The sequence below is a fragment of the Bubalus kerabau genome, chromosome 12 (assembly GCF_029407905.1).
Source record: "Bubalus kerabau isolate K-KA32 ecotype Philippines breed swamp buffalo chromosome 12, PCC_UOA_SB_1v2, whole genome shotgun sequence".
In the NCBI taxonomy this organism is placed as follows: Eukaryota; Metazoa; Chordata; class Mammalia; order Artiodactyla; family Bovidae; genus Bubalus; species Bubalus kerabau.
The window spans coordinates 76181493-76199168 of NC_073635.1; the positions used below are offsets into that span (position 1 = coordinate 76181493).

The following is a 17676-nucleotide window of genomic DNA, read 5'->3' on the forward strand; positions in this document are numbered from 1 at the left end:
AAATGAAGAGCAACAAATTATCTCTGGAATTCATAAAACAATGTAAAACTTCAAGTTTCATCTCAAATATCCTATTTTCTTTCATACCATTAACAAAAACTATTTATAAAATATAAGGAGTGAGTCTATATTTAGCATGAATTCTCTTTATATTTTTCTCTAGCAAACATAATTATATTGAATATAATTAGATAGGTCTTTTAAAATTAGAATCATTGCCTTTATCATTCTCTGCTCTTAGATATAGTTTTATAGATCCAATCTCTGAAGTTTACTTTTAAATACAAATTTGATGTAACTGAAGGCATTAATGAATGACAACAAAAAAATTCCATAAACAGCACTATGGGATTTGGGCATGAAGACGTTGAAAATCAACTTGATACTTTTGATACTTATTCTTGAATATTAATTTAATATTTTACAGTACAAATTTAGTGGTTATTATGTGACAGCCTATGGCTAAAAATTGTCAAGGACAGTCCACACTCGATCTCAAAAGAAAACTTTTCTTTATTTATTGGTAAAGTTTGCTTCAACAACAACAAACATGGCTTGATGCAAATGCAAGCTTCTCTAGGAAGGTGTAAACAATCCCAGTTACAAAATTTGTAATTTACAGAGAACTTTCCCCAAATGTTCCTGATCCCTCAAGAGAGGAACACACCGTGGTACCGAGCGACACTCACCTTGCGGTAGATCATATGGCACACGGCTACTCTCAGCCTCATCCCCACGCGCTGCATGCGGTAGAAGCACAAGTGGTGCAGAACGGCCCACACGAGCACGCAGGCGCTCAGCGCTGCCGCGTAGGCGTAGGCTTCGTGCAAAGCGGCAGAATCGGAAAGATGGTACTTTTCAACATAACTAATAATTTTCCCCCCAAATATGGGCAGAACCACCTTGGTGCCTTCCTAAAAGAAAAAAGCCTTGATTAGAACTACAAGCCATGCCAGTTTTTCTTAACACAAACTTTACTTTTATTATTAGCATGTTAAAAACCCTTCTTGACAAAATGCTACATTCATGGCTAATCTAAAAGAAAAATACACAGATTCACTATTTCCAGTAAGACAAGCAGATAAAGTTTTAATGTAACCAAAACCTTACATTCAAAGAAAATACAGCCTTAGTATTGGGTTGGCCAAAAAGTTCTTTTTATTTTTAAGTAAAAATAAGAGACACATTTTTCATTTTCACCAAGAACTTTGTTGAACAACGTATTCAAAGTTCTGTTCCACTGTCTTCTGCTATTTTTCAGGCAACTTAATAATTCCATCTTCCCAAAACTTTATATCTTTTTGAGCAAAGAACTATTTCAGGTGCCTATTACAGTTTTATGGGGAAGTAAAATTTTCTCCATTAACAGATATTGTAAAAAAAATAAATAAATGGAAACCTGAAAGTGCAAAGTCTAGTGAATATGGCAGATGAGTCAGAACTTCCAGGCCAGGCTATGACAGCTTTTGCCTGGTCATCAAAAAAACATGTGGTCTTATATTATGTATTTTCTGTTGACTAATTCCAACACTTTCCATCAAGTGCTGCTTTAAGTTGGCCTAACTGGGAGAAGTACTCATTGGAATTAACTGTTGGTTTTCCAAAAGCAGCTCATAATAGAGGACTCCCTTACAGTCTCATCATATACACAACATCACCTTCTTTGGATGAAGACCAGACTTTGGTGCGGTTTACGGTAGTTAATTTCATTTACCCCAGGATCTCTTCCACTGAACATTAGTGTACAGTATTCTTTATTCATTACCCATCATAATTTGTTTTTGAAAAGGAGCATTTTATTAATAGTTACATTTCCATAGAGAATTGCATGCAAAAATATGATCAAGAAGGTTTTTTTCCCTCGCATAACTTAGATAATCACGATGGTGTGATCACTCACCTTGAACCAACATCCTGGAATGTGAAGTCAAGTGGGCCTTAGGAAGCATCACTATGAACAAAGCTAGTGGAAGTGGCGGAATTCCAGTTGAGCTATTTCAAATTCTAAAAAAATGATACTGTGAAAGTGCTGCACTCAATATGCCAGCAAATTTGGAAAACTCAGCAGTGGCCTCAGGACTGGAAAAGGTCAGTTTTCATTCCAATCTCTAAGAAAGGCAATGCCAAAAAATGTTCAAACTTTTGCACAATTGTATTCATCTCACACACTAATAAAGCAATGCTCAAAATTCTCCAAGCCAGGCTTCAGCAATACGTGAACCGTGAACTTCCAGATATTCAAGCTGGTTTTAGAAAAGGCAGAGGAACCAGATATTAAACTGCCAACACCCTCTGGATCACTGAAAAAGCAAGAGTTTTCCAGAAAAACATCTATTTCTACTTCATTGACTATGCCAAAGCCTTTGACTGTGTGCATCAAAATAAACTGTGGAAAATAGGAATCTATTTCTTCAATAGATGGGAATACCAGACCACCTGACCTGCCTCCTGAGAAATCTGTATGCAGGTCAGGAAGCAACAGTTAGAAAACTGGACATGGAACAACAGACTGGTTCCAAATAGGAAAATGAGTACACCAAGGCTGTATATTGTTACCCTGCTTATTTAACTTATATGCAAAGTACATCATGAGCAGCTCTGGGCTGGATGAAGCATAAGCTGAAAGCAAGATTTCTGGGATATACAGATGACACCACCCTTATGGCAGAAAGTGAAGAAGAACTAAAGAACCTTTAGATGAAAGTCAAAGAGGAGAGTGAAAACATTGGCTTAAAACTCAACATTCAGAAAACTAAGATCATGGCATCCGTTCCCATCATTTCATGGCAAATAGATGGGGAAACAGTGGAAACAGTGGCAGACTTTATTTTTTGAGCTCCAAAATCACTACAGATCGTGAGTGAAGCCATGAAATTAAAAGAGGCTTACTCCTTGGAAGGAAAGTTATAACCAATCTAGACAGCATATTAAAAGCAGAGACATTACTTTACCAAAAATTGTCTGTCTAGTCAAGGCTATGGTTTTTCCAGTAGTCATGTATGGATGTGAGAATTGGACTATAAAGAAAGCTAAATGCTAAAGAATTGATGTTTTGAACTGTAATGTTGGAGAAGACTCTTGAGAGTCCCTTGGACAGCAAGGAGATCCAACCAGTCCATCCTAAACGAGATCAGTCCTGGGCGTTCCTTGGAAGAACTGGTGCTGAAGCTGAAACTCCAATACTTTGGCCACCTGATGGGAAGAACTGACTCATTGGAAAAGACCCTGACGCTGAGAAAGATTGAAGGCAGGAAGAGAAGGGGACGACAGAGGATGAGATGGTAGATGGCATCACCAACTCAATGGACATGAGTTTGCGTAAACTCCTGGAGTTGGTCATGGACAGGGAGGCCTGGCATGCTGCAGCCCATGGGGTCGCAGAGTCAGACACAAATGAGCAACTGAACTGAACTGTACTTATGTGGAAATCAATTATCAAAGTGATTAATAAAACCAAAATGTTCAAATGACTTTCAAGTTTTGTTTTTTTTTTGGATAGTTTAAGTATGTTGGCTGTCTCCCACATGATATTGAGATATAACATTGCTGTTCTCAATTAATGTCTAGATTTCATCTCTATCAACTTTAGCTGGTCTACTTACTTGACTGCAAAACATCATCCACCAAGAAATCTCCAGCATGAAACTTTTTTTTTTTTTTTTTGCTGTGTTGGGTCTTCTTGTAGCACTCAGACTTCTCTAGTTGAGAAGCACCAGCTTAGTTGCCCTGAGGAATGTGTTATCTTAATTCCCCAGTTCAGTTCAGTTCAGTGGCTCAGTCGTGTCTGACTCTTTGTTACCATGTGAATCACAGCACACCAGGCCTCCCTGTTCATCACCAACTCCCGGAGTTCACTTAGACTCACGTCCATTGAGTCAGTGATGCCATCCAGCCATCTCATCCTCTGTAGTCCCCTTCTCCTCTTGCCCACAATCCCTCCCAACATCAGAGTCTTTTCCAAGGAGTCAATTCTTCGCATGAGGTGGCCAAAATACTGGAGTTTCAGCTTTAGCATCATTCCTTCCAAAGAAATCCCAGGGCTGATCTCCTTCAGAATGGACTGGTTGGATCTCCTTGCAGTCCAAGGGACTCTCAAGAGTCTTCTCCAACACCATAGTTCAAAAGCATCAATTCTTCGGTGCTCAGCCTTCTTCACAGTCCAACTCTCACATCCATACATGACCACTGGGAAAACCATAGCCTTGACTAGACGGAATTTTGTTGGCAAAGTAATGTCTCTGCTTTTCAATATGCTATCTAGCTTGGTCATAACTTTTCCTCCAGGAAAAGTGAACATCTGGAAGTTCACAGTTCATGTATTGCTGAAGCCTGGCTTGGAGAATTTTGAGCATTACTTTACTAGCATGTGAGATGAGTGCCATTGTGCAGTAGTTGGAGCATTCTTTGGCATTGCCTTTCTTTGGGATTGGAATGAAAACTGACTTTTTCCAGTCCTGTGGCCACTGCTGAGTTTTTCAAATTTGCTGGCATATTGAGTGCAGCACTTTCACAGCATCATCTTTTAGGATTTGAAAGAGCTCAACTGGATTCCATCACCTCCACTAGCTTTGTTCATAGTGATGCTTCCTAAGGCCCACTTGACTTCACATTCCAGGATGTCTGGCTCTAGGTTAGTGATCACACCATTGTGATTATCTCTCGTGAAGATCTTTTATGTACAGTTCTTCCGTGTATTCTTGCCACCTCTTCTTAATATCTTCTGCTTCTGTTAGGTCCATACCATTTCTGTCCTTTATCGAGCCCATCTTTGCATGAAATGTTCCCTTGGTATCTCTAATTTTCTTGAAGAGATCTCTAGTCTTTCCCATTCTATTGTTTTCCTCTATTTCTTTGCAATGATCACTGAGGAAGGCTTTCTTCTCTCTCCTTGCTATTCTTTGGAACTCTGCATTCAGATGCTTATATCTTTCCTTTTCTCCTTAGTTTTTCACTTCTCTTCTTTTCACAGCTATGTATAAGGCCTCCCCAGACAGCCATTTTGGTTTTTTGAATTTCTTTTCCATGGGGATGGTCTTGATCCCTGTCTCTGTACAATATCACGAACCTCAGTCCATAGTTCAATCGGCACTCTATCTATCAGATCTAGTCCCTTAAATCTATTTCTCACTTCCACTGTATAATCATAAGGGATTTGATGTAAGTCATACTTGAATGGTCTAGTGGTTTTCTCTACTTTCTTCAAGTTCAGTCTGAATTTGGCAATAAGGAGTTCATTATCTGAGCCACAGTCAGCTCCCAGTCTTGTTTTTGCTGACTGTGTAGAGCTTCTCCATCTTTGGCTGCAAAGAATATAATCAATCTGATTTCGGTGTTGACCATCTGGTGATGCCCATGTGTAGAGTCTTCTCTTGTGTTGTTGGAAGAGGGTGTCTGCTATGACCAGTGCATTTTCTTGGCAAAACTCTATTAGTCTTTGCCATGCTTCATTCCGTATTCCAAACTCAAAGTTGCCTGTTACTCCAGTTGTTTTTTGACTTCCTACTTTTGCATTCCAGTCCCCTATAATGAAAAGGACATCTTTTTTGGGTGTTAGTTCTAAAAGGTCTTGTAGGTCTTCAGAGAACCGTTCAACTTCACCTTCTTCAGTGTTACTGGTTGGGGCATAGACTTGGATTACTGTGATATTGAATGGTTTGCCTTGGAAACGAACAGAGATCATTCTGTTGTTTTTGAGATTGCATCCAAGTACTGCATTTTGAACTCTTTTGTTGACCATGATGGCTACTCCATTTCTTCTAAGGTATTCCTGCCCGCAGTAGTAGATATAATGGTCATCTGAGTTAAACCAGGGATCAAACCCATGACCCCTGCATGGAAGGGGACATAACCACTGGATCACCAGGGAAGTCCTCTGATGGGTTTGCTTTTGATAGCTCTGTTCAGTCTGTACAAATTTGAGTAACCCACAAAAAGAAGAGAAGTAGAATTCACAACTCAAAACATGAAGCATAACTAAAATGCATTTTCTGCTCAACTAACTAGTGCCTGATCAGATTATTTACAGAAAGCTGAACCCATCTCTCAAAAGGCTGTGACACAGAAGCCCTAAACTTCTGTCTTGTTCTACACACATGTTCGCAGGCTGTAACACCTGCCTTACCTTCCACAAGGTCACAGGAGATTTCATCTACTCCAGAGAAGAGAAGACTGTTTAGTGGAAGAATTATGAATAAGATGACCATATCAGAGTTTGATGACCAGTTCTCAAGAACACAAAGGCTCACTGTTACACTTCCAGCAAGCTCCATCAATAACACCTGGAGGCTTAAGAAGAGCCCCTCATAGATTATAAAACACACTGTTTATACAGTTTCCTGAGACAGAAGTCTAGAGACTTACACAGAGAAGCAAGAAAGTCAAACTACACATGGCAGTCTCAGCCCAGATATGATCAAGGGCAGCCCAGTGCTGCAGGCTACAAACCTGGGGCTCTCCACCAGAAGCGCAGCAGTAACACCTGCCATCCCAAAGTGTTCTAGAACTATGATTCTCCTTGGGAATCACTGCTCTCTGTTCGGTTCAGTAGCTCAGTCATGTCCAATTCTTTGTGACCTCATGGACTGCAGAATGCCAGGCCTTCTTGTTCATCACCAAGCCCCAGAGACTGCTCAAATTCATGTCCATTGAATTATTGATGCCATCCAACTATCTCATCCTCTGTCATCTCATTCTGCTCCTGCTTTCAACCTTTCCCAGCATCAGGGTCTTTTCTAATGAGTCAAGTCTTTCCATCAAATGGCCAAAATATTGGAATTTCAGCTTCAGCATCAGTCCTTCCAATGAATATTCAGGACTCATTTCCTTTAGGATTGACTGGTTGGATCTCCTTGCTATTCAAGAGACTCTCAAGAGTCTTCTCCAACATCACAGTTCAAAAGCATCAATTCTTCGCTGCTCATCTTTCTTTATAGTCCAACTCTCATATCCATACCTGACTACTGGAAAAAGCGTGGCTTTGACTAGATGGACCTTTGTTGGCTGTTTCTCAACTGTCTGTTACTCAGTTATTTGATCCTAATATTGTTGCAATTACAGGAGGAGTAAGAGTAATGTCACCCGCCTAAAAGAATACTGATAACTGCAACAAATCCAGCAAAAAAAAAAAAAAAAAAAAAAAAGAGTGGGAAATAAAAGCAGACCATTACCGCCTAAGTGTCTGGGTTTATCTCCTGAGAGAAAGTCTTTAGTCACCCAGTTGAGCAAGCAGACTCACTAAGGAGTAACGCCAGTCCATGGTCTATAGCTTCTACTCTTCTGTCTATTCTTGATCCTAATCCTCAACTTGTGAGGAATAAATCACCTGAGGAAATATTCACTATCAAACTTGAAACTAACCAAAGTTAAAACTTTCTGGATAAGCAGGCACGAGATCACCAATTGTGCCCCAAAACTCTTCATCTTTGATGTCATTCTAAGTTTGATTTGCGAATATTCTTTCCAGAAACCAGTAGAGAATAGAGTTCTTACATCTTCATAGGAATTCTTCACAAGTATGAAACCATGAAAGATTTTTTTAAAAGTCTAATATAAAATGACACCATTCGATCAAGATTCTACAAGCATCTCAGTGTCTCCAGGGTAGACATTTCTTGGTGAAATCCTTGGTATTCAGCCTCCTGAAAGCACTTGACTTTTGGACCCCATTTCCTGCTTCTTAGGGAAACTTCTCACAGGGTTAAGTGCTAAAATTTCCCTAGTCAGTATAGTTTCTCTGTTACATTTCCACACATACTTAAAAGGTTTCTTACCCAACTCCACCAACTCTGCTTCATGAGAAAAATTAAGAAAACGCAGAAAACAGACACAACCTATATCAGACAAAGAAAAAAATGCTTGAGTGAACTATATAAGCAGAAAAAAATGAGCTTGTGGGAAAAATGAAGGGGCAATTTATCATCAGAAATGGGGGACCAGGTGACAAACAATGGAGCTGAGACAGATCCAGAGCTAAGGAGGAAGAGCAGTGAACCTGGGAAAATAATAACCATTAGGATGCTAAATATAACTCCACTCCTCCTGACACAGTGGTCTTAATCCTGACTGCACCTTAGCATCACCTGGGAGGGGTTAAGAACACTTTGAGACCTGAAGCCAAGACTCTAGAAACTGGTTTAGGTCCAACTGATTAAGGATGGACCCTGAAGTTCCCTCTCCCTGGAAGATTCTGGATGTAGAAACTAATCCCTTAGAAACATCTGCTGTTCTCCTGCATCATCAGGGCATCTGGACCTGGAGGGGCCATGAACTTGCAAGTACCACAAGTACAAGTACCACAGAGGGTTTTAACTCAGGTTCCATGTTACATATCATGCTTCTAAGCAAACTCCTTATGAACCGAAACTCTTGAGACTTCAATGAGGAAATTCAGACCTTCCATCTGACAACACAGAAAAAAAATGTTTATAAAATATTGTATTTACAAAATCAAAATATGAATCAAAATTTGTAATGTTACATCTAAAGTGGTGGAAGAATTAGAATGGAACAAGGATACCAGTCTTCTTTAAAATAGCCTCTTTTATTGATTTGACTTTGGAATTGTGAAAACATTATACAGAATTATAATTATAAAACAATCAAGTTTTCAAAATCAATTTCTTAAATTTCAGAGTAAAATGAAACAAAAGCTATATCCATCCAGTAGATTGGCAAAGTTATACAAAAAAGAATTATTAAAAGTGGTTTTTAAAGAAATTATTTGAAAACACATTCCCTGTGTGATATGCCTATCTAAGAACAATATGAACAGCAACAATAACAACAAAAGCTTCCAAAAGACACATTATGGTTAATAGTGTTGACACTATAAGATTTTTAAATGACTAATTATGTTGGTATCATTGAGAAATGGGATTAAGTGAAGCCGCTCAGTCGTGTCGGACTCTTTGAGACCCCATGGATTGTAGCCTGCCAGGCTCCTCTGTCCATGGAATTTTCCAGGCAAGAATACTGGAGTGGGTTGCCATGCCCTCCTCAAGGGGACTTTCCCAACCCAAGCACCTGGGTCTTTCGCACTGCAGGCAGACTCTTTACCATCTGAGCCACCATTAGGCATGGCAGAAAAGAGAAAAGATGATGACAGGAAAAGAGATACCAATCTAAGAGTAAAAAGATAAAGTAAAAGGACTACTGTCCTGAATCTGATTTAGATTGGAAATACCCATATAAACTCAGCGTCTGTTTACTATAAACAATGTATTCTAGCTTTGCCCAATGAAAAAGCTGAGAAACAATAGCCAACCCAACAGCAATGAGCATCCCTAGTGCCCAGGCCATAGAATCTAAATACCATTTCCCACTAGAAGGAGCCATGGCTGCTTGGAGAAATGGAGATTCCAGGGCAGGGGTAAATTTTTACTTAAGGATGCACAGCTTTTTTGTGTATAAAGATAAACCAGAAACTTCTTGTCATACCAGAAAGCAAAAAATTAGCAAAGATGTCTACGGTTTGCACAAAAGACAGGAGTCCTGGGAAGAGATCTATTCTATCCTTAATGGTAGAGGACAGTTTCATAAAGGGCTTAAAAAACTCACTGCTGTTTACAGGCCATTATGGCAGAATAAGAATTCTTGAGAAAAGTCACTTCTAGAAGCCAAGTTTTCTGAACAGTAATTAAAAGTTTCACTTCTAAGCAGAATTTTGAATTTTGCACCATTATGAAGGCAATCTTTTTTTAAAAAGTAGTCACCTATTTCCTTGACTTAGTAAAGAAAATGGATTGAAGGGGATTGGAGGATGAGTGAAATAGGTAAGGGAGATTAAGAGGCACAAACTTCCAGTTATAAAATAAATAAGTCATGGGAATGTAATGTACAACATAGGAAATATAGTCAATAACATTAGAAAACTTTGTATAGTGACAGGGTAACTAGACTGATCTGGGTAATCATTTTATAATGTACAAAAATACTAAATTACTATGCTATACACTTGAAACTAATATAATATTGTAAGTCAATTATACTTCAATTTTTAAAAAATAATTTTTCAATGAGACAGTAAAAATAGTTTTTCTTTAAAACATGAATTGAAAAGCATCACCCTCATATATGTCTCAAGGTGATCACTGAGGATACTATCTGATGCCTAACACGATGCTCTCAGGAACCAGCAGGGCACATAGCAGGTCTGCTTTGCAGGTCCCTGTCCACTTGGCTCAAGGCCCCCTCCTCCTCTCCCTTGCTGTGTGGTCCTCAGCGCTTGCTCTCAGCCCACAGTATCTCTGCCACCAGCAGCCACTCCTCAGCCTGCCGGGTTGAGCAGAAGTGAGGGACACATGGAAGAAAGGGGTGGAAAATAAATGCAAAGACCACTCAGCTCTTGGGGAACCAGCCCTGAGTCCAGACACAAGGCCCACTTTGGGAAACAGAAGATTCTGCTTACTTCCTGCCCATCAGTTGAGTTCCAAAGTGAAGATTTACACAAATATGTGCCTTCCTATAGTCTCTACCAACAAAGATAATCATAATGGTGTAATCATTAACCTAGAGCCAGATATCCTGGAATGTGAAGTCAAGTGGGCCTTAGAGAGAATCACGATGAACGAAGCTAGTAGAAGTGATGGAATTCCAGTTGACCTATTTCAAATCCTGAAAGATGATGCTGTGAAAGTGCTGCACTCAATATGCCAGCAAGTTTGGAAAACTTAGCAGTGGCCACAGGACTGGAAAAGGTCAGTTTTCATTCCAATCCCAAAGAAAGGCAATCCCAAAGAATGCTTAAACTACTGCACAATTGCACTCATCTCACACGCTAGTAAAGTAATGCTCAAAATTCTCCAAGCCAGGCTTCAGCAATACGTGAACCATGAACCTCCAGATATTCAAGCTGGTTTTAGAAGAGGCAGAGGAACCAGAGATCAAAAATGCAAACATCCTCTGGATCACTGTAAAGGCAGGAGAGTTCCAGAAAAACATCTATTTCTGCTTTATTGACTATGCCAAATCCTTTGACTGTGTGGATCACAATAAACTTTGGAAAATTCTGAAAGAGGTGGGAATACCAGACCACCTGACCTGCCTCTTGAGAAACCTATATGCAGGTCAGGAAGCAACAGTTAGAACTGGACATGGAACAACAGACTGGTTCCAAATAGGAAAATGAGTGCATCAAGGCTGTATATTGCCACCCTGCTTATTTAACTTATATGCAGAGTACATCATGAGAAACGCTGGGCTGGAGGAAGCACAAGCTGGAATCAAGATTGCTGGGATAAATATCAATAACCTCAGATATGCAGATGATACCACCCTTATGTCAGAAAGTGAAGAGGAACTCAAAAGCCTCTTGATGAAAGTGAAAGAGGAGAGTGAAAAAGTTGGTTTAAAGCTCAACATTCATAAAACTAAGATTATGAGATCTGGTCCCATCACTTCATGGCAAATAGATGGGGAAACAGTGGAAACAGTGTCAGACTTTATTTTTGGGGGCTCCAAAATCACTGCAGATGGTGATTTCAGCCATGAAATTAAAAGACATGCCTTGGAAAGAAAGTTATGACCAACCCAGATAGCATATTGAAAAGCAGAGACATTATTTTGCAAACAAAGGTCTGTCTAGTCAAGGCTATGGTTTTTCCAGTGGTCATGTTTGGATGTGAGAGTTGGACTGTGAAGAAAGCTGAGTGCCAAAGAATTGATGCTTTTGAACTGTGGTGTTGTAGAAGACTCATAAGAGACCCTTGGACTGCAAGGAGACCCAACCAGTCCATCCTAAAGGAGATCAGTCCTGAGTGTTCACTGGAAGGACTGATGCTGAAGCTGAAACTCCAGTACTTTGGCCAACTTATGCGAAGAGTTGACTCATTGGAAAAGACCCTGATGCTGCGAAGGATTGGGGGCAGGAGGAGAAGGGGACAAGAGAGGATGAGATGGCTTGATGGCATCACCGACTCGATGGACATGAGTTTGGGTAAACTCCAGGAGTTGGTGATGGACAGGGAGGCCTGGTGTGCTGTGATTCATGGGGTTGCAAAGAGTCAGCCATGACTGAGTGACTGAACTGAACTGAACTGATAGCCTTTACCTAAAACAGAGACAACTAGCAAAAGTGGCCTTGGACAAAGGTCAGTGATTAGACAATGCTAGCCATTTCTAAGTATCTCAGGAAGAAGACATAAACCCTGTCCACTCCTCCCCACTCAGGGGAAGGGAGTGAGCAAACCTACTGAGACTCTTCAAGGTCACCCCATTTACACACCAGCAGGTGGAGACCTCATCTCTCACAGAGAAGCCCTGATGACCTGGGGAGTGGTCTGTGTGTCTCTGGTCCAGGAAGAGTCTTCAGGCCCCTCCTCTCCACCCTGAGGGCTGTGGACAGGCGGAAACCTGTTCTCCTCACCTAAGGTCCCCATGGGGGTGCACACAGGGGCCAGAGTGCTGGGAACTCGCTGGCTGTTCTGTTCTAATTAGGGGTGACCTGAATGTGCTCCAGGTTGAACACTAGCCTGGTACTTGCTTCCCCAAGCATTATAATTACCCCTCAGTTCTCACAGGACAGAGGTTTCACACTTTGAAATCCTTACTCCAGAATCCTTGCCCTGGACTGGCATCACCCTGCCTCTTCCTACTGGTGCTGCCAGGAGTGCCTGTGCTGCGGTTGGTCACAGTGCCATCTGGGAACCATGGATAACCCATCAGTTGTCCTGTGCACCAGAGGAATTAAAAGAGGGCAAGAGGTCTCAAAGTAAATGTGTTCACGTTTTGGAGAATCCTGAGCTGAGTTTAGATCTTCCACTATCTAAAACTATCACCACTTAGGGATAGTAATGAGGGGATGGTTAAAGGGCTCCTGGTCCCTCTGAACACAGCATGATATTGCTGCTGGCATCAACATCCTAGTCAAATCTGGGACCTGGGGGACGTGGTCACCTGAACTCTACCCTCATTTATGATCCCATATCTGACTTCCTGCTCCAGGAAGTTCTTAGCATCCTATTTATTATCTTTAGACAAAGTTCAGGATGCATGTGTCTGACACCATGAGTACAAAGCTCTAAAGACAAGCCTTTCTGACCCTGGTCCAGCTCTCAGGTATTGAGATGAACAGGCTCGTAAGTCAGAGTGCCTGAAGTGGACACTCAGGTTGTTCTTTATGCTCCGTGTGACCACGGATATCCTATGGAACTACTTGGACTGTGTCCTGTCTTCTAAAATGGGGGTAATATGAAACCTAAAACTTCATTGAGTTAGCCCAAGGAATAAGAGCGATATTACACATAATGTGCTCATAGCAGTTCCTGATACATAACGTATTTTGAGTACTTACCATTGTTCCTACTGCACTACTAATAGTACAGCTGCTGCCACCACCATGACTACTGAGTTGGAGCCCCTGTTACTGCTACTGGAACCTCTAGTACTACAGAGCATGAGCTCCCTTGTTTTCAAGGTCCTCGACTCCCCACTTCTCTGCCATGACCGCCCAACAACCAGCCTCCTGAAGGAGGGGCCAGGGCTCTACCAACTGACACCTGACACAGCTCCCAGACCTGGTCTTCCTGGATCCCCAGTAGGAAGTGTTCCTGGGGCTGGACAACTTTGGAATCAACACCACTCCACCCTTCACAAGGCACTGCAGCATCTCGGTGGTCAGCATCCTCTCTAAGGTGGCACTCTGCCCCACATACCTGTCCCCACCCTCTGGCACAATGGTGTACACACCTTTGCCATCAGCGAGAACTCCATCTCCTAGGACCACCCAGTCACCTGGGAACTGACAGATTCTCTGCCTTTTCAGTTGTGTGGGGTGGACTTCACCTGCCCACCTGCCCACTGCCCGCAGTGCCCTTCAGTACAGCACAGCCCACCTGTAAACCACCTGGCCCACCACCTCGCCCCAACACGATGGACTGAGGACAGCTCACACCTTCTCCACCTAAAACACCACTTTCACAGAAACTGCATCTTCCATCCCTCCTGCTCTCACATACTCACAGGCCGCCCGTGTCCCTAGGCAGCACTCAGGGACCACGGAGAGCACGAGCCACACAGGGAGGTCTGCAGCAGACCCCCAGCAGGCTCAGCCAGAACAGGGGGGCTGACAGCACTGTGTCCCCAGGTGGACTGTACTCTGGGGGATCTTGACTCAGGCCTTTCAAGGTCATGGAGGTTACTGACCTCACAGCTTTCTGTCTGAGGTTTTCTCCTGCACATCCCTTCCTCCACCCTCTGCCAGTGCCAGGCTACCAAGACTCTCCCTTCAACAAGCAAACCACCCCCACAGCCAGGACTGAAACCAGCACAGATGGTACATGGATTCTCCACAACTGATGGTGAAGCTGAAGCTCCTCCCCACAAGGGCTGTGGCCTGGGTGACCTGGCCCATGAGGAGGGAGAAGCCCAGGGAAGGGTGTGCTCTTGGAGTTCTGGCAGCTCCTGCCCAGACTCAGGGCTCCAGGTTCTGTTTCACAGGAACGGGAGAGGCAACAATCCCTTCTTAGGAAAGCATTTATCAGATGTGTCCCAGGTGTTACTTGCTGGGCAACAATTACTTGCTGAGTGACTATAAAATATCTTATGTTTTGGGCTCAGGTCCAAGTTTACCTCACCCAAACCACGAGGCACATATTCCTTGAGGTTGTAGGATCTTCTCTTTCTCAAGGATCACTTTTAGCATTTATATCATTTACTAAGCACTAAAAATGTCCTGACTCTGATGCTGGGAGGGATTGGGGGCAGGAGGAGAAGGGGACGACAGAGGATGAGATGGCTGGATGGCATCACTGACTTGATGGATGTGAGTCTGGGTGAACTCTGGGAGTTGGTGATGGACAGGGAGGCCTGGCGTGCTGCGATTCATGGGGTCACAAAGAGTCGGACACGACTGAGAGACTGAACTGGACTGAACTATGTCCTAGTATGATATAAAAGGTGTTTTCTTTTCACTGTCATCCTTTCACAATACTATGTTTTAACTGATTAAAAGAAAATCATTGGCTTGGCAAAAAGTTCATTCAAGTATTGCCATAAGCTGTTATGGGAAACCTGAAAGAATTTTTTTGGCCAACCCAACTGTAATTCCCTGGAGCATTTGTCCTTTAAGCACCTGTCCATTCTGAAAGTAAATACAACCGCTGAACTACATCCTGATTCACAGACAAGTTTTATCTTCAGACCTTAAACCACTGTCTTCTCTCCCCACCATCTCATCCATCTCAGTACTGATCTGCACACAGTGAGAAGAAATGCACAGTACGGAAAAGGTTTTACCTCAAGAAACGTAAGTAGTCCCAAAACAAAATAGAATTTCCAGTAACACTTGACAATTGCTCTCATTAAAGAAGGCTCCTGTGTGTCTTTCTTGGCTCTCAAAACTTCTCGATCCCAGTACCTGCAATGAGAAACAAAGCACAGTGAAGAAGAGCCCTGCTACAGGTAAAACGGGGGAAGGTGGAGCAGATGAGCCTTTACTACAAAGTGCTCTATGGCTGCCCCATAGATGCTGGCTAATGGGTCACAGGCGCCTGAAGGACGAGCAGTGTAGACCAAACCACCAGAAAAACAGGCCTTGAGGTAAAAGTCCCAGTCTCAGAAAACAAGTTCCTGCCAAGCTATGCTGGACTCACAGGTGATGAGCAGCTCATGGGGGCAGACTCCCTCCTCCAGAGGCCCCACATCCAGGGACAGAGCTCGGCCTCCAGGGCCTTGGCTTTGGGCTCCCTCCAATTGCACAGATGCACAGGGCACACGGGCTTCCCCAGCCTCCAAAGTGGGCTAAGCCCGGGGTCAGCCTGAGTGGATGAACATGCAGTGTCAGGGGAGGAGGCTCAGAAGAACCCAGAGGAAGCAAAGCTCCCAGAAACCTTTGGCCCCACATGAAAATTCCCACTTTTCTTCCCCTTTCCCCTGATGTCTATGCTCACCCTTGCAGCTCTTCTCCAAGGTGCTGGGAGCGATCTTCTGGAAGCACTGAATACAAGTCATCTTGTTTTAATTTCCGTTCATAACCAATTTTAAACAAGGGGTTTAGCCACCTGTTAAAAATTAAAATGACAGTGACAAATATCTAAATTACACAGCACTAATTAGACTCCTACAGTGATGGGCTTTGTTAAAAAAAAAAACAACTATATTTTAAATATATAGAGATATGGTGGAAAAATTAGATATGTGTTTATACACTCCCTAATTCTGTATGCTGAGAGGCCCCGGAAGCAATGACACACTGGTAGCAAAGAGCATTCTATCCCCCTGATCTTGGGGTTTTGTTTAACATACACAATTAGAATTTTTTTCTTGTGGGAAGGACTTTTAAGGTCTACTCTCTTATCAGCTTTCAAATATTCAATACAATAGGATTAACTATAGTCACCAGACTGAACATTACACCTTCATGAAAGTGAAAGTCGCTCAGTTGTGTCCGACTCTATGCAACCACATGGACTATACAGTTCATGGAATTCTCCAGGCCAGAATACTGGAGTGGGTAGCCTTTTCCTTCTCCAGGGGATCTTCTCAACCCAGGGATCAAACCCAGGTTCTCTCACATTGCAAGCAGGAATTCCATGAACTGTATAGTCCATGGGGTCGCAAAGAATCGGACACGACAGAGGGACTTTCATTTTCATGAGGATGTAATGTGCAGTCTGGTGACTATAGTTAATCCTACTGTTTAACTTATTTTATAATGGAAGTTTGTGTCCTTTGGCCCGATTCACCCAGGTCTTGGCTTTTTAATATCCTTCTTCCCTAAAAGGAACCAACTGAAGAAATGGCTGATTCCATGTTTGGGGCTCTGTGTGTCAGAATTGATAATTCTTTTTTTCTTTTTTTACTCTAATAGAAGTGCCTGACATGAAGCTTTGGAGACATCCATGTCAAAGACATCCATCTCCGGTGAACACGTGACAGCTACACAATGAGATAAAGAGCCAGGCCACCCCACCTGTGAAGTTCCCGCTTTTAGAAAGCTCTGTTTGACCTGATAACAGACCATCTCATTGACTGCTTGCTTCTCCCTTCCTGCACTTTAATTCCCCTCGTATTTTTTAATTCCATCAATAAAGAGTGAATCTTTAAAATCCTAGACACCCTACTCTCAACCTCAAAAAGGTAGAACCCCAAGTCCAAGCTTGCTCATGAGCTCTCTCTCTCTCTCCATCCAGGACCTCGCTGTGTCACCCTAGGGGTGCCTTTTACCTCCAGGACATGTGAGTGATACACCTTGCCATTTCAAAGTTCCCTGATGGTTGTTTCTGAGACATGCCTCACAATCCTAAGAACCACAAGGGCCAATCCAACCACAACACTGACTGCAAAAGGAGAATTTCTGTGGGGGCTGCTCATAACCAGTATGAGCCCTGGTAAGCAGAGCCCCAGGCAATCCCGGCAAAGGCCTCAATGTCTATAGGCCAAGACCAACAGGCAGAGAAAATCCATGATGGGTCTGCGACATCTTGTGCCATAAAATCATGAGGAATCATGAGGATGTATAGAAGGACAGAGAAGCTTGAATGGCTCTTGCTAGACAAATCTGGGATACTTACAGCATCAAAGCAAACAAATGGCAATGAACCTTAACCCATTAAATAATGAAAGAATCCATGAATCCATAGTGCTACGTAAACAGGAGAGAAAGGAAAGTTCCTACAAATAAATGCAAACAAATATAAAAGGAGTAATCAGTTACTTTTAAGCTGTGTACATAACTGAAAA

At 42.4% G+C, this 17676-nt stretch overlaps 1 protein-coding gene across 1 annotated transcript in view; it reads right to left on the reverse strand.

Moving 5' to 3' along the window:
* Nucleotides 1-17676, reverse strand: part of LOC129624251 (ATP-binding cassette sub-family C member 4-like) — a 195433-nt gene that overhangs the window by 140985 nt on the left and 36772 nt on the right. The window contains 3 exon segments of the mRNA XM_055541911.1: nucleotides 690-914; nucleotides 15232-15352; nucleotides 15885-15995. Of these exon segments, the coding sequence (XP_055397886.1) occupies nucleotides 690-914; nucleotides 15232-15352; nucleotides 15885-15995 (457 nt within the window).